Here is a 22,798-nt window from a genome sequence, read left to right on the forward strand (position 1 = left end):
ATAATGGTGTATTCAAACAGCTACACAAAATAAGAATGTTCTATTATATGATACATGATTAAAACATGATATAAATAGTAGGGCTGTCAAATTATTATTTTTAATACAATCAAACACAAATGCAATTTAGTTGTTAGAATATAATCCAGTAATGTTTTAAAATATTTTACTTGAACCGCATGTCATTTTTGTGCACAAAACTTGCTGACAGTTTAAAATAATGTTCTTTCAGGATGTTTGAATATAATATTTACTTTCTTCTAATATTTTTTCAGGATGTATTTAAAATATAATATGTAGTTTTATCTAAATTTATTTCAGGATGTATTTTAAATATAATTTGTTTCATTTAAAGTTATTTCTGGATGTATTTTAAATACAGTATTTAGTTTAATCTTAGGTTCTTTCAGGGTGTATTTTAACCGATGAAAGCATTCATCCGGTCAAAAAGTATAGCGGTTAACGTAAAAGAGTTTTATGCTCTAAATAAATTCCATGATTAATTTAAGTGTGTTTATGATTTTCAAAGTTTTTGTTAACTCGCTAATTTTGTCAGCATTAATACATGTATAAGGAACAAATGTAATATGTACTTAATGAATAGTTTAACATAATCAACAAAGTATTTAATTGACAGTGCTTGGGTTTTATTATAACGTTATCTTACAAACATTTTTTTTTCCAAACATTCTTATTTAATCTGTTTTATTCAGTGGAAAGCAGTGCAAACATTTATAATAAAAACTTGAAAAACTTTTTTCCATTGAATATTATTTCAAAGTAAGGATTCATGATGATCAATAACTTTCTTTATTGATTAGTACATGGCTCAACTGATTGATAGTTGTTGGATCTACTATGGATTGAACTTTCACAGTATCATGTTAGACCCGCTCCACATCCATTGCTTTCGGTGCCCTAAGGGGTGGGGGGTGGGTTTGCCCACATATGCGGTCCTCTCCAAGGTTTTTCATAGTCATCATTGTCACAGACGTCCCACTGTGTGGGAGTTTTCCTTGCCCTTATGCTGGCTCTACCGAAGATGTCGTGGTTTGTGTTGTGGTTTGTGCAGCCCTTTGAGACACTAGTGATTTAGGGCTATATAAATAATCATTGATTGATTGATTGATAATAATCAGTACATTGGGTTGATGACAGCATCAAAGGGGTAAAATAGAACTGCATTCTACAATTCTTATGTAAGATAATAACACATGTTTTTAATGCATTTTAAATCGTAAAATATTGCAAGTAAGAGGTGGCCATTGGGAGTACACTATTGCGCCCATCAAACCATCTAAAAACATCCAAAAACCGCCAACAAGACCCATTTACATGTCGTGACCTTAATTTTAACAAAGTATTAGAGATATTCTTATTACAAGTGCTAATTTAGAGGAACTACTTTTAGTGGCGTTGTGATCACAAGGAGTTAACTAGCTTATGCTGCTATATTGACATATTGAGCTGCTGCATCACCTCTGAGTTGGTGAAAGTTAATTCTAGATTATAAAGAATGCCTCTCACCGGGATAGTAGAAGGTTGTGGACATAAACCCACAAATTGGTCAATTTTGATCTCCAATTTAGGCAAGGAGATGGCAAGATTGACACAAAAAGACGCTAATTTTTAACCCAGCGTGAGAATTATGTTGAATTGTTTATGTAAACGGGAAGATATAAACATCCCATCAGTCTTTATTCCTGTGAGAGTAGACATTATACAGTAGGTGATTGTTTTATTATATTTGTATGTGCTGTTTAGCACTTAGCAATACTGGTACATGATGCTTAGAGATTCACTAAAGCTGCAGCTTCTTCGACTTGCATCTCATCCTCGGTATAGCTCGGTTGGTAGAGTGGCCGTGCCAGCAACTTGAGGGTTGCAGGTTCGATCCCCGCTTCCGCCATCCTAGTCACTGCCGTTGTGTCCTTGGGCAAGACACTTTACCCACCTGCTCCCAGTGCCACCCACACTGGTTTAAATGTAAAAAATAGATATTGGGTTTTCACTATGTAAAGCGCTTTGAGTCACTAGAGAAAAAGCGCTATATAAAATATAATTCACTTCACTTCACTCCATATATTCAGTATCAAAAATAGAAGTTTCTGGATCATCATTTGTCCCAAAGTAGTCTCATCAAGTCTGCCATGAATAGTAGTTGTTGTAGGGAAAAGTGAATTTTGTGATGCGTCTGTGCAATGAATACTTAAACTGAGCGAAATATGTAAATATTACATGTTACTATGGATGTTACTGCATTACATATATACTTACAGCGTGTATATAAAACCTTGATGGAGGGTTTTTTTAGAGCGCTTTAAAGGCAGAATAGAGAATAGACTCCATTGTTAACTGACTCCTGCTAGCACTTATTTACTATTTAGAATGCAGAAAAAAACCCATGTGTGTTCTTGTCTGACATAAGGATAGTAAATGATAGACAACATTCATAAAAAGAACTGCAGTTCTTCTTTAGGCGTACATCAAATATTGGTATTATTTTATACATAATTGTTCCCACTCACCCTGTAGAAAACAGGAAGGTTGTCAAAGATGAAGGGAACTACAAAGGCAGTGGTCCTCAAAACTTTGCTTTTGTTTGGGGAATAGACTTCCAAGGACCTGAGAGAGAGAGAGAGACAGAGACAGAGAGACAGAGAGAGAGAGAGAGAGAGAGAAACATTGGATTTAAGAACGGCAGACTTTTTAGGAAGTTGAACACTTAATGATAAGGACATTAAATGTTACTAAAGTCTTCAAGTCATTAAAACAAAAATGGCTGATAGCTACAGCGACTGAGAAAGGTCATAACAAACGCAAACGCACGATTGCAAAAGCCGCAACAAATACAAACAACAACACAATAATATAAAGCAATAACTAGGGATGATGTTTGAAATCGGTTCTCCCGGTTGTTCGATAAGAAAAGAACCAATTCCATGGACTCGAAACCCTTTTTGAGAACCATATCGAAGCCACAGTAGTAAAGAAAAAGAGTTGGTTCTTTATTCGAATCCCTGGGAAGGAATCCCTTCCCACGTTCAGGAAATGCCCTGTGGGACCTGCAATGTTATGCCCATTTGATTGTAGACTCTTACTGACACCTTGTGGCGATATCAAAATAATACGCATCATTAGTTTGGGCACTTTCGGGTTGAGACGGGAATAAGCGGTAGAAATGGATGGATGGATGGGTTGAGACAATTGACAAGTAGATTGATTGATTGATACTTCTTTATTAGATTGCACAGTTCAGTACATATTCCGTACAATTGACTACTAAATGGCAACACCCGAATAAGTTTTTCAACTTGTTTAAGTCGGGGTCCACGTTAATCAATTCCATCCATCCATCCATTTTCTACCGCTTATTCCCTTTCGGGGTCGCGGGGGGCGCTGGCGCCTATCTCAGCTACAATCGGGCGGAAGGCAGGGTACACCCTGGACAAGTCGCCACCTCATCGCAGGGCCCACACAGATAGACAGACAACATTCACACTCACATTCACACACTAGGGACCATTTAGTGTTGCCAATTAACCTATCCCCAGGTGCATGTCTTTGGAGGTGGGAGGAAGCCGGAGTACCCGGAGGGAACCCACGCATTCACGGGGAGAACATGCAAACTCAACACAGAAAGATCCCGAGCCTGGATTTGAACCCAGGACTGCAGGACCTTCGTATTGTGAGGCAGACGCTCTAACCCCTCTGCCACCGTGAAGCCCCGTTAATCAATTCATGGTGCGTATATAAGTAAGACAAGTTGTGTTAGCTCTTAGAAGCCTTGGAAAAGATAAGTCTGTAAGTAAACTGTTTAACTTGTTTATGTAACTCAATATTAAGTTGGAAAGTGGTTAAGTTTGATACTAAGATGTTTATTGAAAAACGATTTTTGTGCAGGGCTTCACGGTGGCAGAGCGGTTAGTGCGTCTGCCTCACAATACGAAGGTCCTGCAGTCCTGGGTTCAATCCGAGGCCCGGGATCTTTCTGTGTGGAGTTTGCATGTTCTCCCCGTGAATGCGTGGGTTCCCTCCGGGTACTCCGGCTTCCTCCCACCTCCAAAGACATGCACCTGGGGATAGGTTGATTGGCAACACTAAATTGGCCCTAGTGTGTGAATGTGAGTGTTGTCTGTCTATCTGTGTTGGCCCTGCGATGAGGTGGCGACTTGTCCAGGGTGTACCCCGCCTTCCGCCCGATTATAGCTGAGATAGGCGCCAGCGCCCCCCGCAACCCCGAAAGGGAATAAGCGGTAGAAAATGGATGGATGGATGGATGGATTTTTGTGCACTGTTTCAATGGATGTTTTCAGGACTTAAAATGGCTGCCAGGCGTATATTTCTACCATCGATTTAGTTTCAAGACTCAGAAGTATTTGTTTGATGATAGTACTGTATATTTGTGTGAAGCTAAAATTTACATATTGTGTATTACATTTCAGTTTGTTAATTGAATTAAAAAAAATAATAATAATAATAACAGTACAGTGCAAGACAGAAGTAAAGATAGGAAAAGACAAAGCAAGATCAACAACAATAAAGAGCCTGAATGGATTAATCTGCTTTGGATTGTTTGTTAGCTGTCTGCCAAGCTGTATTACCTCAATACGTATAGTGAGGGCAGAACAGGCAATATGCAATTATTGCCAGGCGTCGCTCTCATGTAAGGGGGGAAGAATTGTTGATTGATGACTGGTGTTCTTAATGTCATAGTGTGTGTAGTTAGTATGTTCCAAAAGCAGCAGAAGTGTACTTTTTGGAGAGCTGTATTATTTTGAGTTTTGTGCCCAAGGGACTGATTTTATTTAACAATATTATTATTTATACACCTATATTGATCACAGAGACAGGTTGTTTTTGTGTTACTGTATATATTTGTTTTTCTGAAAAATCCCACTAAATATACTTTAGGTAACAACAGTCATATTTTTTTAGGGGGGTAACAGTCAATATTTATGTATTTTATTTTTTTCTTATAAAATAAAAGTGAGCTTTTGTTAAAACCAAATATTGTGGGTTTTTTTCAAATCTGGGAAGCCCAGACTTCCTTCTCCTCTGCCACTTCTATATATACCATATTTCCTTGAATTGCCGCCGGGAATATGTTATCCGCATGCCTCGTTTTACCGCCGGGTCAAACTCGTTTTGCAAAATAATTAGCGCATGCTTAGAATTAGCGCACGCCTAGAACTACTGCCGGGTCAAACTTGTTTAGCAAAATAATTAGCGCATGCCTCGGTTTACTGCTGGGTCATACTCGTCATGTCACGAGTGTGTAACACGGGTGGGAAATAAGCCATATTTCCTGTCATGGCATCTCCTCATATTACCTGCGCCGTTTCCACGTTTAATCTCGGGAGTTTAACACAGGCGCTCATGTGACCCGCTGCAGCCTATCGCGCTCTATATAATCTAGCGTTCCAAGATGGCTGCCAGGTGCGGTGGCTAAGCCTGGGGACATCTGAAGCCGGTATGTTTTAAAGTTGTCGTCTGCCTGCATATCGTGAAAACAACCGTCCAACATTTTACAACCAATTGTAAACCTATAGGTGCCGACCATCAGGGCCGAGTTGCGATGAGAGAGTGTGGCGACGTTAAGATATTAAGCCAAGTTGGTAAGTGAATTTGTCTGCTAATAGTAGCTACTAGCCGTACCCATATATTTTCTATGGGTGGTTAGCATCGGGTTTTAATCCCGTTTCCTCCAATGTTTCTGATCCGATTTAATTTATATTTATGTCGAGTCTTTATTTTGGATACTTACATACGGTGACTGAGTGTTGTTGCGTTTTAAGGCCATCTGCATTTTTTATGCTACATATTAACTGTTCTGAAGGTTTGCATATGTATGTAATTGTTCCTTTAGTTCTACAAATAGGAAATCGTTTCTGTTAAGGGTTTAATTATTATTATTTATTTCTATTTCATATGTGTCGTTTGGAAAGGTAAAATGTGTTTAAGTTGTTTAACCGTTGCTATTGCTTCGGTTGCTGTGGTTTCCGGTTGCTATGGTTACGGGCAGTTCCGTTTCCGCCGGCACGTTAAAGTGTTAAAAGAGCTCCGGCATTAACAAGCAACGTAGCGTCGGTAATACACGGGAGATAGTTCACCATGGTTGCAGTTCAGAGAAATAACCACAGTAAGCTTCCTATTTCAGTGTGTTATAAGTGACAGTTTATAAGTTGCACTCGTTAAAGTTTAAGATGTTTGGGCACTCATGTTGCCAGTAGATGGGACGGACGGGTGTACTAACCGCAGCTCGCACGTGTGTTGGTTTGCTGCACAGTGACTTCACGAATGGCAGGTTTAGTCACGTATTAGTTAAGTTTGTTAAAGAGACCCTCTACCCTGTGACTGTTTACTATTTGGAGAACGAGTGTGGAACATTATAAAGAGTTTAGTTGTGTGCCGTCGTGGCTATATTGCTGCGAAGGAAGTGGACAGTGCGAGTTGGGGAGGTAGCGTGTGAGTGGGGACGAGTGTATGAGTGTAATTAATGTGTGTTTATTATTGTATGTTTATATGGCGTATATAGTAAATTGTTCAACTATAAAAGCCATCTCCTCTCACTCTCTCTTAAACTAGATTTATTGGGTAAATAGTGAATGATTGGAGCATCCCCCCAAAGTAAAATACAGTCCTTTACAGGCTCCCATACTTTAATGTTTTTTTTATTAAATGTGCTTTTCATGATGGTACCCTTACATCACACTCAAATTTATAAGCGCAGGTCTAAATTTACCGCATGCCTTTGGTAAGCGCCGGAGTGAGAAGAGGTTGTAAAATAATTAGCGCACGCTTACTTTTACCGCATGCCTTTGGTAAGCGCAGGAGTGAGAAAAGGTTTTAAATTAATTAGCGCCCCGGCGGCAATTCAAGGAAATACGGTACTCAGTCCTGTCCATCACTGCTTGCAGCTTTAATTTTATTTTTTTCTTATAAAATAAAAGTTAGCTTTTATTAAAACCAAATATTGTGGTTTTTTTCATATACAACAACCTATCGGGATTCGATAAGAGAATCGATAAGGAATCCGATCGATAACGGGCTCGAACTCGATAATTTCTTATCAAACATCATCCCTAGCCATAACAACTTTAGGTGGCGGACGTGACGTGTAAAGTGGGTGTAAGTGTTTGTGTACGTGTGTGTATGATATGTAAGTGCGTATATAAGTAATTATAAATGTGTATAAGTGTATGTACAACAAGTACGTGTGTATAGGTGTTTGTATAAGTAATTATACATGTGTGTAAGTGTGTGTATAAGTAATTATAAATGTGTACGTGTGTGTACAACAAGTGAATGTTTATAGGTGTTTGTATAAGTGTGTGTATAAGTTAAGTTAAAGTGCCAGTGATTGTCACACACACAGTAGGTGTGGCAAGTAATTCTAAATGTGTGTAAGTGTCTTTATAAGTAAATATAAAAGTGTGTGTACAAGTACGTGTGTATAAGTAAATATATATGTGTGCATGTGTGTGTATAATTAATTTTAGATGTGTGTAAGTGTGTGTGTATAAGTATAGCGGTATAGCTCGGTTGGTAGAGTGGCCGTGCCAGCAACTTGAGGGTTGCAGGTTCGATTCCCGCTTCCGCCATCCTAGTCACTGCCGTTGTGTCCTTGGGCAAGACACTTTACCCACGTGCTCCCAGTGCCACCCACACTGGTTTAAATGTAACTTAGATATTGGGTTTCACTATGTAAAGCGCTTAGAGTCACTAGAGAAAAAGCGCTATATAAATATAATTCACATGTAATTATAAGTGTGTAAGTGTGTGTACAACAAGTGTGTATAAGTAATTATAAATGTGTGTAAGTGCGTGTATAAGTAATTATAAATGTGTGTAAGTGTGTGTATAAGTAATTATAAGTGTGTAAGTGTGTGTACAACAAGTGTGTATAAGTAATTATAAATGTGTGTAAGTGTGTTCATAAGTAATTATAAATGTGTGTGTATATGTAATTATAAACGTGTATAAGTGTGTGTATATAAGTAATTACAAGTGTGTGTACAACAAGTAATTGTGTATAAGTAATTATAAAAGTGTATAAGTGTGTGTATAAGTAATTACAAATGTGTGTAAGTGTGTGTACAAGTGTGTGTATAGGTGTTTGTATAAGTGTGTTTATAAGTAATTATAAGTGTGTATGTATATGTAATTATAAATGTGTGTAGGTGTGTGTATAAGTAGTTATAAATGTGTGTAAGTGTGTGTATAACAAGTAAGTGTGCATAGGTGTTTGTATAAGTGTTTGTATAAGTAATTATAAATGTGTATATTAGATGTAACGTAAACGCCACAAGACAATGTCATAGATTACAACACAACAACTGTCAGCTACAGCACAATTGCAAAAGCCACAACAAATACAAACGACAACACAAAATAAAGCCACAACACAAATTTAAGCGACAAGACGTGACAGTGGAGCAAGTTACAGCGAAGGACCGACTTCCTGAACATAGTGCATTAGTATTGCTAAGAAAGAAAAGTAAATTATGAAGGAAAAATACATTTTGAAAATATTTGCTCGCACTTCATTTCTCAGGTAAATCTACTGCTAATTCAACCTGAAGAAATGCGGTTTGCACTTTATTTTTGATGTTATTATTATTGGGAAATTGATTTATGTTGAAAAACAAACGCTGAAGTGGCAGGTTCAAATGTTGCTTACTTTTATTGAAAATGTGTTGAATATTGAACATGTTATGTGTTCCTCTTGTTAATTGAAGCTAAAATGTTGCTTCCACTTTATTCAAATGAGATGTGAATGCATTATTACTTGTATCCATGATTCATGTATACATCATTTCCTTACAAAATTTAACATTAATTGTTGTTTACTTGTTTGTTTGTATCATAATTCATGTATACATCATGCCCTTACAAGAAATACCAGCAATATAGGAAAACACACCTGTAGTGTCTACTATTAATTTTACACTCGCACGGCTTGATTTGTTTTTGAAAAACATTTACTGAATTCATGTCAACTCATGCCATAGTTTTGGATCGTATTGTTCTAAAAAAAAATTAATGTTTTCCCCGAATCGTATCGGCAACCACCAGGAATCATTGTTGGAAGTTATGGTTGCCGCCATTATATGCAAATGAAAGGAATGTGGTCTCACCGTGAGTAGCAGGACAGGCTGGTGCAGAACAAAGAGTTGCCAAAGGCGATGGGCACAAAGTGCTGATGGAACCAACTGTTCACCCAACTGTCTGGCATCACGTAGCAACCATAGCTAATAGCACTTCCTGCGGGAAAAAAAAGTGTTTACTACTTCACTATGATAAAACATTCGCAGTACCTGGCCCGTAGCATTTACTTATATGACCCAATCCTAAACCACCTTTCCTACTCATGTCGCAAATAAACTAAAAAAACAAAAAAAGTCAACACGCATGGTTACACATAACACAACCGGCTCACTGAAATGTTACAAAATAAATGTCCAAGCACAACACATAATTCAAAATGTCTCTGGAAGCCTATGGACGTAGACCAGGAGTACAAATACCTGGGTGCCATACTTGACAACTGGCTAAAATCTTCCTCCAGCTCAGAAGATATTACGAAAATACCTTCTTAGGAGGCTCAATTCCTTCTAAGTCTGCAAGAACACCCTCCTGACTTTCTACAAACGTACTACTCCTTCATTGAGAGCATCATTACATTCTCCATAACCTGCTGGTTCCACTCCACCAACCTCCAGAACAGAAAGCGCTTGCATAACACGGTCAAAGTTTGTTCTAAAATCATTGGACTTCCTGTAAGGAATCTGTCCAGCATCTACGAGCTTCAGACACTCAAGTTAGCAGGTGGAATCATGCAAGACCCCTCACACACTTCCACAGGACGATGCCTTTGTTGGCCCTACTGCAGGACACAGAAGAAGAGCAAGCTTTTTCCCCAGAGCTGATCAAGTCCTGATCCTCTACACCCCCACCCGCATGCTCCTGACTCACACCAAACTCTTGTTATTATGCTAACAGGGCACTTTATTATGATTCTTACAGTATTTCACTTATATAGTTCTAGTATATTTTTTAATCTGTCCTCCTATTATGTACCATGCACCACAATCACTTTATTATCTAATATCTGCCGACTTGCACACAGCTCTGTATGTATGGACATCTTTTTATTTAACTATAATGTTGTTTTACTTGAAATCCTTGCTCAATTACTGTTCTGTGTGCCTTTTTAATTGCTCCACGGGGACAAGTAAAGTACTTTGAATTTAATTTATTGGATCCCCTGCAATGCATAATGGGAAAAATGTAAAACACTCTCTCCACACTTATCCATGTTTGGCGCATTTTAGCTGCTTGATATTTGATTGATGACAAAACTTTAAGGAGGTCGCCACAGAAGTAAACAAGTTAGTCACATACTCTTAATACCCATATATATGAAATATATATCCATTTTATCAATATATTATGTGTATAAAAATACACACACACACACATATATATACATACATAATATATATATATATTTTTACATACACATATTCCTATATGTATATAAACATATATTCTCAGGTATAGGGATGCCACAGTATGAACATTTTTTTTTCATGATTATTGTGGCCAAATTTCTCATGGAAAAAAACAACACATTCAAAATAAAAGGCTGCGGATCTTTGGGTGTCCCACGATTCGATTCAATATCGATTCTTGGGGTCGATTCAAAAACGATATTTTTCCGATTCAAAACGATTCTGTATTCATTCAATACGTAGGATTTCAGCAGGATCTACCGCAGTCTGCTGACATGCAAGCAGAGTAGTAGATTTAAAAAAAAAAAAAAGCTTTTATAATTGTAAAGGACGATGTTTTATCAACTGATTGCAATAATGTAAATTTGTTTTAACTATTAAACGAACCAAAAATATGATTTATTTTATCTTTGTGAAAATATTGGACACGGTGTGTTGTCAAGCTTATGAGATGCGATCCAAGTGTAAGCCACTGTGACACCATTTTTATTTATTTTTATTTTTATAAATGTCTAATGATAATGTCAATGAGGGATTTTTAATCACTGCTATGCTGAAATTATGACTAATATTGATACTGTTGTTGATAATATTCATTTTTGTTTCACTACTTTTGGTTTGGTCTGTGTCATGTTTGTGTCTCCTCAATTGCTCTGTTTATTGCAGTTCTGAGTGTTGCTGGGTAAGGTTTGGTTTTGGAATTGGATTGCATTGTTATGGTATTGCTGTGTAGGTGTTTGTTGGATTGATTTAAAAAAAAATAATAATAATAAAATAAAAATCGATTTTTTAAAAATGAGAATCGATTCTGAATCGCACAACGTATTCGAATTGATTTTTTTCCCACACCCCTAGTAAATATATATATACATATATATATATATATATACATATATATATATACCCAATGTGAGTCAAAAATTTGGGCAACTCTGGTTTAGGGTGTTTACTGTTTTTTGTTGTTGTTGCGCCCTAAAAAGTGTTAATCCTGTAAGTATTGTACTTATTACGCAGCAGCTATTTGATTGAAACGCGCTTCTTAGTTGTAGTTTTCACAAACAAATTTGGAGGTGTTTAAATGGGCAGGTAAAATAGCTGAGTCAGCAACTGGGCGTGACGTCACGCGCAATTCTGGTACCGTAACAGGGCCCTGTTGGTTTTTACGTAAATCGCTGCCTAAAAAGTAGAGGATTCGGTACCCGTCCCTAATTGTCATCAATCAAAAAGTGCTCAATCTCTATTGTCTTGGAATGCTGAAAGCCAGAGCATTACTCCAGGTAAGAGTGGCTTGTAGTCTCACCGAGGCTGTAGAGGCTAAGCGCGCCGTAGTCGAAGAAGTAGCAGATGTGTCGGGACTCCTGCGACATGGTGCTGAAGGTGTGCGCCAGGCAGGAGGTGATAGGGTATATGCAAATGAGCAGCATATAGACCAGCAGTGGCCAGGTGTAGTTGTCAGTCAGGAAGTTGGTGGTGCAGCACAGGACTCCCAGCCTCCACAGGAAGTACCTGAGCAAACATCAATCTTAATGGGGGGAAGCATGCGGCCCAACGCCCTGAAGACACCCACCATGTTGGCAGGAAGTGCGTCCAGATGTTGACTGTCTCGTTGTTCAGGTGGAAGCTGCTGAGGAGGCAGTCCAGCACTGAGCTCTGCGGGTGGCGGTACCCGGACACGATGCCTTCCTCGCGGAACACCTGGGGAGGACACAAGTGGCATCAACGGTGCTTTATGCGTCTGCTGAGGCTCTGCGTGTACCTCGGGAATCTGATGGGCATGGAAAAGAGGCGGGAAGGTGATGTCGAACATGTTCGTGGGCAGCTTGATGGCGCCCCTCCCTCTCTGGCACACCTCGCTGAGCCGGGCGCGCCCACCCCGGCAGATGACCAACCAGACGGGGTACTCGGACACCGGGAGGCAGGCCCCTTCGGCCTGGGCAGGGGGCTCCCATTGCAAGCAGCGGCCCCAGCCTTGACTCCATCCGCCTCCGACGCCGGCCCCGATCCCCTGCCACACGGGAAAAACTAAGGAAGACAGGCATGATGAGTTAGTCGGGAACGCAGGAAGTCAAGCTGGTCTGCTGCCAACCTTCTACAAACCCCGTTTCCATATGAGTTGGGAAATTGTGTTAGATGTAAATATAAACGGAATACAATGATTTGCAAGTCATTTTCAACCCATATTCAGTTGAATATGCTACAAAGACAACATATTTGATGTTCAAACAGATAAACATTTTTTTTTTTGCAAATAATCATTAACTTTAGAATTTGATGCCAGCAACAGGTGACAAAAAAGTTGGGAAAGGTGGCAATAAACACTGATAAAGTTGAGGAATGCTCATCGAACACTTATTTTTAACATCCCACAGGTGTGTAGGCTAATTGGGAACAGGTGGGTGCCATGATTGGGTATAAAAACAGCTTCCATGAAATGCTAAGTCATTCAAAAAACAAGGATGGGGCGAGGGTCACCAATTTGTAAGCAAATTGTCGAACAGTTTTAGAACAACATTTCTCAACGAGCTATTGCAAGGAATTTAGGGATTTTACCATTTACGGTCCGTAATATCATTGCACGTAAGCTATGATATTACGGACCTTTGATCCCTCAGGCGGTACTGCATCAAAAACCGACAGTGTGTAAAGGAAATCACCACTGGGCTCAGGAACACTTCATAAAACCACTGTGAGTAACTACAGTTGGTCGCTACATCTGTAAGTGCAAGTTAAAACTCTACAATGCAAAGCAAAACCCATTTATCAACAACACTAAAGAAACGCCGCCGGCTTCGCTGGGCCTGAGCTCATCTAAAGATGGACTGATGCAAAGTGGAAAAGTGTTCTGTGGTCTGACGAGTCCACATTTCAAATTATATTTGGAAACTGTGGACGTGGTGTCCTCCGGAACAAAGATGAAAATAACCATACGGGTTGTTCTAGGCGCAAAGTTCAAAGGCCAGCATCTGTGATGGTATGGGGGTGTATTAGTGCCCAAGGCATGGGTAACTTACACATCTGTGAAGGCACAATTAATGCTGAATGGTCCATACAGGTTTTGGAGCAACATATGTTGTCATCCAAGCAACGTTATCATGGACGCTCCTGCTTATTTCAGCAAAACAATGCCAAGCCACGTGTTACAACAGCGTGGCTTCGTAGTAAAAGAGTGCAGGTACTTTCCTGGCCCGCCTGCAGTCCAGCCATGTCTTCCATCGAAAATGTGTGGCGTATTATGAAGCGTAAAACATGACAAGACCCCGGACTGTTGAACAACTTAAGCTGTACATCAAGCAAGAATGGTAAATAATTCCACTTTCAAAGCTTCAACAAATAGTTTCCTCAGTTCCCAAACATTTATTGAGTGTTAAAAGAAAATGTGATGTAACACAGTGGTGAACATGCCCTTTCACAACTACTTTGGCACGTGTTTCAGCCATGAAATTCTAAGTTAATCATTATTTGCAAAAAAAAAAAAAGTTTATGAGTTTGAACATCAAATATCTTGTCTTTGTAGTGCATTCAATTGAATATGGGTTGAAAAGGATTTGCAAATCATTGTACATGTATTCCATCTATATTTACATCCAACACAATTTCCCAACTCATATGGAAACGGGGTTTGTACTAACATGTAAACAAACACCGCTTGGAACAACAACAGATATCAATGCAGTTATGAGACGTAAATAAGAGGCGTTTCTGCTCCAGTCCAGCAGGTGGTGGTGTTTGGTTTTCTGTAAATTATGTCACTTAGCAAAAACGGAGCATGCCTTTAAAAGAAAATGTGTGATTAATCTGTCGGTGAATATGATTAATGCAATCATTTTTTTGTGATTAATCACATGTAACATACTAAATTTGACAGCCTTAATAAACATAAGAACGTAATTGATTTTATACACATTAAAGGGTTTTAAGATGTGACGCGATGAGGGTTTTTTGCATAAAAACACGTTAAAGTAATGTACAGTATAAATTCGGGGTGTCCAAAGTGTGGCCAGCAGCCCATTTAAATACTATTACCAAAAATAAATAAAAAATTGGAATAAAAGAGCAAACAGGTGAAATGTAACAAAAAAATGTTGCAATATTGAGATTAGTAACACGAAGCTGCCATGCAGGCTGTTTTTTTATTTATTTATTTACAGTCATTGCTCAAAAAATAATAAACTTAAAATCGACTGATAGATCTGAAGCTGATCTACAGATTTAAGCAATTAAAGTAACAATTATATACAGTACATTGATACATGAATTATTTTTAACATTGCTTTGAATGAGGACCTCAGGATCCTTGAGATCTTCACTCTATTGTATTTTAACTGCCATTGCTGAAAACATAATAAAGAATTACAATCATTGTTGTTATGATTTATTGATCTATTTAAGGCTCTAATTTCTTCAAAATAAATATTCCATTTTAAAAAAAATTGAGGAAAATATTGCATATGTTGTGCATCTATGAAAATGAGGCATAAAACGTAAAATTTAAAATAAATAAATACAATAAACTTTACGACAAGGGAGGATGTGAATTTGATCTACAGATATTTAAGTGTTGAAAGTTCCAAAAAAAAATCCTAAATAAATTATAAAATGACTTGCTTTTAAAACTTTTGGGGCCCCAGGACCTTTAACATTCACCAAAATTATGGGGAGCCCTAATGGTTTTGAAAATGTAAAATATCACAATGGCCCCCAAATGCTTTCATTTTTCATCATACAAATCTTTATATAACACACACACAAACATTATAATATATATATATATATATATATATATATATATATATACACACATATAACAATTCTTAATACAATATCGAATAATTATTATTTTTTTTTCTTTAAAATAACAAAATGTAATCTGTCCTATCTCGCTACTCAGACACATCACATTGTTGATGTAGATGATCATGTCTGCTGTACAGATTTACTTAGAAAAGACAAGTGTTGGCTACTTCTCTTGTTGCCTTATTTGTAATTGACTTTATTACTGGTAAATGTTGGAGTAGAATTTTATTAAAAACTGTTTTCTTCTACGCAACATAGAAATTGATCAGAGCTGTTTATTTATTTAAGGGCTGAATGTAGTTAATCATAGGACTGGCACCCAATGTTATTAAACATTATGGCGAGTTGTTTTAAATCCAGAACAAATCGAGTTGTGTGGTGGCCAAAGATTCAAAACCCTAATTTTTGTAAAAAATAAAATAAAATTTAAAAAAAATATATATATATATATAAAAATGTATGATATATATGTTTATATATGTACATTTATATATACTGTATAAATATGTGTGTGTCATATACATATATATATATATATATATATACATATATATATACATATATATATATATATATACATATATATATATATATATATATATATATATATATATATATATATATATATATATATATAAGTATATATGATAATTAACTAGTGATGCACCTAGAATTGGGCCATTGAAAAAAGACATGGATCAGCGCAACAGGACTGTCGAGACAGGATGTGGTGACGACCTAAGCGCGACGCTCGCAATTGTGTGGCGCTGAAGCAGTATGTCTGTGATGGCTGTAGTATAACACAAGTCAACTGCAAAATGAGCAAAGTGCAAATATTAAAGGAGAAAAAGTGTGAGGGTCAGCTACACAGGCAATCCTTGCCCCGAAGTTGAAGAGGAAGTGCACATTTTTGGGAATGTTGCCCATCATTCACAATATAATTTATCTAAATGCATGAAAAAAGAAAAACAAATGTGTTCTTGTCTTACCTAACGATTGTGAATAATAGGCAAAAAAGGACCAATGATGATCTTATTTTGCATTCAAACCCTTCATTCCGTTCTATGGTCACTACTGCCTACTTTGTCTTGTTATATTCTTATTTTACTGTTATATTGTTATTCCCATTGTTTTTATTCTTTTTGTAATATTTCTCTATTTTGTTTCCTTTTAAACCCCCATTATTTACTTTTTACTTTTTTCTTTAAATTGATCTCAACTCTGTACACTGCTGCTGGAATTTTAATTTTCCTGAAGGAACTATCCTGAAGGAATCAATAAAGTACTATCTATCTATCTATCTATGAAACATGCTTTGGATATGTTTAAGCAAATCGATTTTAATCAAATGTGTGATTTGCGTGACTGTGTATTGTGCGTCGCTGTGACTGTACGCGTGCCAAGATGGTAGGAAAATAATACTTTATTCTACCTTTTTTTGCCCTTCCTCATAGCCTGAAGCAGAGGGGAGGAGGAGCTAATCTCTCATTTTGTAGCCAGACTGCAAAGCCCGCCTTGAACATATTTTCAAAAACAACTCTGTTATTAGTAAGTATCGATACAACAACTGTCATCTAACAATACAAAACCCAGTTATTAAACGTCCGAAAAGCGCCAACAATTCTCCATTTACATATTGTGACCTGAATATTAACAAGTATTAGCGATGTTGTTATTAGAAGTGCTAACGCAGAGGACCTACTTTTAGCGGGACCGTGATCACAGAACGCTAACTAGCTTATGTTGTTATATTGACATATTGAACCGTTGCACCATCTCGGAGTTGGTGAAAGTTAATTCTAGATGATAAATTATACGCCGTCGTATGCTTGAAATGATCAAAACATGTAAATAGTACATGTTATTATGAATGTTACTACATTACACATACAGTACAGGCCAAAGGCTTGGACACACCTTCTCGATCAATGCATTTTCTTTATTTTCATGACTATTTACATGTGTTCATTCATAGTTTTGATGCCTTCAGTGACAATTTACTCATGAAAATAAAGAAATCACATTGAATGAGAAAGTGTGTCCAAACCTTTGGCCTGTACTGTATATTTACAGCATGTATATAAAACCTTGATGGAGGTTTTTGGATGTTCTTTAGAGCGCTTTATAGGCGAAAAAGAGCATTGTTAGCTGACTCTTGGTAGCATTTATTTATGAGTTAGAATGCATTTTTAATATTGCAGTATTATGAAAACATGTATATGTGCATTTCCCCCTTTACAGTTTGGATAAGTCACCGTAAATTTAATTAAAATAAAATAAATCAATTTGAGTACATAGACTTTAAATTAACTAAATAAATGTTTTGTCCGAACATCATGCAGGAACATTTTTTTAAATGTTTTCCCTAAATGTGATTCATTTATTTTATTAAAACAGGTTTATGTAAAGTGTATTTCTCTTTATCATTGAGGTAGAACAACGCACCATTTCAGGTAAAGGAGGATGTGTGTTCAAACTAAATAATGTGATTAATCGGTTTACATATGATGAACGCAATCATGTTTTGTGATTAGTTCATGTGTTCGCAATAATTTAAATTACACACAAATGTTTTTGCTTGCTAAGTTTCAATAGTAATTAGAATTTGCAATTCCGGTAGGAATTGCGTGTGACTGGCCAATGTGTGCGTGTCGCCAAACCGCCGATACACGTGAGTGGAAGAGAAATGCTTGAATGTCGAGGGTGAGTGGAGTGCGTGGATGTTGGAACGTTTCAAATCCGTTAAGAAATGTGGAATATGGAGAGGTGTGTATAATGCCCGTTCGTTTTCAAAGGGGGGAAATTCCTGTAAATTATGGGAAAAAAGGGAATTTTGGGAAAGGGAAAACATGTTTTGCGTTCGATATTTGGGTGTGGGTGGATGGTTAAAATGTTGGAATCGGGTTAAAAAAGGCGAACAATTTTGATAATTTTTTTTCATGAGTTTGACTGGAATTTTTTGGGAAAAAGAGGAATTTTTAAAAAATATACATAACACCACAATTGTCATAGATTATATGAATGGTTCGGTCTTGGAATTTCTCCAAACTGTTGAAAAATGTTGACGTAGTAACAGTTTGAATTTTAATTGGTATTTCGTGAAAATCGTGAATTTCGTAAAAATATGGAATTTTTACCCAAAAAATTATTTTTGGTTTTCCCCACTAAAAGGAATGTTTTGAAGGTGGAACGGTCAGAAATGGTTAAAAAAAATGGACTGAAAACTTTCAAGGAAAAGGTCAAATAGGGCTTTGAAAATCCGGGCATTTTTTGAACCTCGAAAATGTTGATTTTGATTGTCCAAGGTGAGTGGAGTGTGTGGATGTTGGAACAGTTTGAATCTGTTGACAAATGTGTAATATGAAGAGGCTGGTATAATGCCTGTTCATTTTCAATTGGGGGGAACTCCTGCTAATTCCGGGAAAACAGGGAATGTTGGGAAAGCGAAAACATGTGCGTTTGGTATATTGGAAGAACAGTGTGGGTGGATTGTTGAAATGTGATCTTGCAAAAACATTTTGAGGAATGTTTTCATTCATTTAAATGGGAATATTGGGGGAAAATGGGACTTTTTGAAAATATAGATCAGGGGTCGAGAACCTTTTTGGCTGAGAGAGCCAAAAAGCCAAATATTTTAAATTGTATTTACGTAAGAACCATATAATATTTTTTTTTTACACTGAACAAAACTAAATGCGTGCATTTTTAAGTAAGACCAACATTTCTATAGTATAATAGGTCTCTTATTCTTTGTAAAACCATTGTTATTCTCGAGCTAACTGTGGAGGGGGCGTGGCCTGCTGGCCTGCAGCGAACTGGGGTGTGCCAGGACCGGCCTCGAAATCAGCGACAGGTGCGTAGATGGCCCACCTGGGCCTTGTTATCTAATCACCTGTCGCTCTGTTATAAGCAGCAGCCAGGAGGAGAGACGGGGTTGGGGCTGGAGCAAGAGCGCGAGCGAAAACGAAAGACAAAAATACAATTGCTGGACAGCAACTGAGAGACTTAATGAAAAATACGACAATATTGTAACCCTGAAACGGGCTCTCATGTTGGTCCTTGGTGGTCTGACAAACTCCAGGAGGGCAAGCTCCACACTAACCAAGAATAAATAAATAACTTCTTACCTTTAACGCAAATTCTTGAACAGTTGCGGTAGAAAACAGATGGATGGATTAAAAATGCATGAGAATGTTTTATATTTTGAACATTATTTGTAACACTGTGATTACAAGTGGAATTATTCATTACTTATCATATTAAGCAATGTCAGCTAAGATTTATCCAGGAGCCAGATGCAGTCATCAAAAGAGCCACATCTGGCTCCCTACCCCTGATATAGATAATACCACAATTTTCGTAGGTGATATGAATGGAAAAATTTCAACACCAACCCAAACGGTTGAAAAATATTGACGTCGTAATAGTTTAAATTTGAAAATCGGGAACTTGTATGAAAAAACCCCAAAAATGGGAATATTGGGAAAAACATTGACAGAAAGTACTTAAAAAAGGGCACCATGGAGACTGGACCAACACTTGTTTACACTGCACTCTTGTTCAGCACACACTTCCAACTTGCCAAACAGGTTTTCACGGGCGCCTGGCGGCGAGATTGTAATGGTGTTTATCTCCGTTAACACGAGGCGCCAACGCTCCTCCGTAGGTGTGTCATGACAGGAACACCTGTCAGGACATATTCGAGGCTCCGCCCTCCGTGGCGGCGTGGGAGCGAGGGCACGGGGGCGCTCGCAGCTGCGGGCCCCGGCCTGTCCGGGTCGTGACAATGTCCGCTTTGTGGCGACGCTGGCGAGCTGGGGAACAAGCGCGGCATTCAGCAGGGACGCGCAGACGCGGTGGACTGCTGCTGGTGACGACGGCGGCTGCAAGTGCAGGAATTTGACTCCATGTTAGAACACTCTTGGAATGTGATTTGTTATAATACATGACTGATTGTTAGCGCGGGTGAGGGCTAACCACCAATCATCCGAGCTACTGGGGAAGACAATACTCTGCACACGTCATTGGCAGTGTCAGGATAATGACTTCCAAAAAGTAATAATATATTCCAGAAAAGTACCGTAAACTCTAAACTTTAAGCCGCTACGTTTTTTCCTACACTTTGAAACCTGCGGCTTATTAGACGCAGCAGCTAATTAATGGATTTTTTTTCATTGACAGCCATAATAAAACAGCTTAAAACAAAGAAACAATCAAAAACAGAGAGTGTATTTTGTTTGCGCAACGGCGCCTTCTTTTGGATGAGTTCGCTCACTGGAAATGGAGTGACGTTCCGTCCATAGCGTTTCTACTCGTACCGATTCTTCATTCATCACTCCAAGCAACGTTTCTAAGTTTTACAACATGACTAAAACAATTCTTACTTACTAAACTCTCTAGAGCAGGGGTGCCCATTACGTCGATCGCGAGCTACCAGTCGACCGCGGAGGGTGTGTCAGTCGATCTCCAGCCAGGCTTTTAAAAAAAACAGACCTAAAAATTAGTGATCATCAATCTTCACCAAGACGTCACTTAAATGACATTCACGGTACCGCAGGGTCTTGTGAGATGACGCTGGCAGCTGCAAGATCATTATTATTAAAATATGACCGAGAGGAAGGCGAGAAACACTTTTTATTTCAACAGACTCTCGCGCCGTACCTTCCGTCAAAACTCTAAAGGCCGACTGCACATTTCCTATCTTCACAATAAAAGCCCTGCTTCATGCTGCCTGCGCTAACTAAACACAGAATCTCGGAAAACTGGCGTGCACAAGCGATCCCTCAGAAAGCTGGCGTGCACATAACTTGTGCATGCCAGCTTTCAGAGACTCTTATTTTGTTAGCGCATGCAGCATGAAGCAGGGCTTTTATTGTGAAGATAGGAAATGTGCAGTCGGCCTTTAGAGTTTTGACGGAAGGGACGGCGCGAAAGTCTGTTGAAATAAAAAGTGTTTCTCGCCTTCCTCTCTGTCATTTTTTCATAATAATGAACTGGCAGCAGCCAGCGTCATCTCACAAGACCCTCGGGTGCCGTGAATGTCAATCAAGCAAGCTACGGAATTTGCCGCCAATGTTTTTCTTGTAAAGTGTATGGAAGCTGGATGAATTAGATGCCAAAAACCAACCACTTTCATGTGGTATTGTACAGAAAGGACAACTTTTTTTCTCCTCCATTTGAAAATGTGGGCGTTATCATCATTACTGTCTGATTCCAATTAATGCAAGTCATCAGAATCAGGTAATACACCAACTTATATTCTTGTCTTCGTGAAAGAAAGACATCTATATGTGTTACACATGCTTGTATTATCATTAAACACATTTAACTTGTTTACAAAAATGTCTCTTTCATAAATAAATAAATATAAATGATATATATAAATGAGGTAGATCCCCTCGAGTTGGTCAATTGAAAAGTAGCTCGCCTGCAGAAAAAGTGTGGGCACCCCTGGTCTAGAGTGTAACAGCAGTAGGATAGTTTTATTTCATATTTGTACATCCTGTTGTGATGTAATCAAGCTAGCATTGTTAGCATTAGCTAATATGCAAACACATTTACGAGTGTCTGTGTTAGTATTATTAACTTACTTTGGCATTCGTTTTATATGGTTACAGTTACACAAATTCCTCAGTAAATTAACCAAAACGTTTTGTTATATCAGCCGTTTTACTGCTGCGTTACAGACACTGTTTGGAAACAATTAAGGTATGTAAATAAACATTTACAAAATCTTTCCGTGTAAATAACTCATTTAACAACGAATATATCTCTGGCTTTTAGTCCGGTACGGCTAAGATATGAAAAAAAAATGTATTCTTCTAATATTTAGTGGGTGCGCCTTTTATACAGTGTGCTTTATGGTCTCTCGAAAATGTGGTAACTTAATTACTAACAGAATCCTTCTTTATTAATAACTACTAATGAATGTAATCAAATATCTAGTGTACAAAGTTAAGTGATGTTTCATGAGAGAAGAGTGCGTGATTAGCTGCACGATCAATTGAGATTGACGTGTTAATTAGTGCGATAACGTTAACGCAGGAGGCAAACGTTTTTGGGGTTCTTTTTCCGTCCCCACCGGCATTTGAGTGACAGACATGTCATCCGATCACAATGGTTGAACCCTGCATTTGTTCGCCTCTCGCCGCAAACACGTAGAAAGAGGTCCCACTCTAAGCATCGCTGCTCGCTTTACACACACAAGAAGCACGGACAAAGAGCCTGGCGACAAAAATTCAGAGGAAGAAAATAAGATTACAAAAGCCAGATGCCACTTTGTGGTAATATTTCAGCTTCAAATCAGATGGGCAATACGAGCCCATCAACTTGGACGAATGATCAAGAAAGCCGTGAATGACAACATAAAAAGCCAACTCAACCTAGTTTTTCCAACTAGGAAAAAGAAGCACTTTTAGATGTTCAATTTTTATTTAAGTTAAATTTTGTATTTGTATATATTAAACACAAAAATCACAAATCGAATC

General features: G+C 38.0%; 1 protein-coding gene across 1 annotated transcript in view; it reads right to left on the reverse strand.

Moving 5' to 3' along the window:
- The window catches only part of paqr6 (progestin and adipoQ receptor family member VI), a 33,885-nt gene that overhangs the window by 3,808 nt on the left and 7,279 nt on the right, over positions 1 to 22,798 (reverse strand). The window contains exons 2-6 of the mRNA XM_061882338.1: positions 12,274 to 12,539; positions 12,085 to 12,212; positions 11,818 to 12,023; positions 9,141 to 9,267; positions 2,529 to 2,625 (exon numbers count right to left, since the gene is read on the reverse strand). Of these exons, the coding sequence (XP_061738322.1) occupies positions 2,529 to 2,625; positions 9,141 to 9,267; positions 11,818 to 12,023; positions 12,085 to 12,212; positions 12,274 to 12,539 (824 nt within the window). The remainder of the gene's footprint in view (positions 1 to 2,528; positions 2,626 to 9,140; positions 9,268 to 11,817; positions 12,024 to 12,084; positions 12,213 to 12,273; positions 12,540 to 22,798) is intronic.

Source organism: Nerophis ophidion, linkage group LG21 (assembly GCF_033978795.1).
Source record: "Nerophis ophidion isolate RoL-2023_Sa linkage group LG21, RoL_Noph_v1.0, whole genome shotgun sequence".
NCBI lineage: Eukaryota > Metazoa > Chordata > Actinopteri > Syngnathiformes > Syngnathidae > Nerophis > Nerophis ophidion.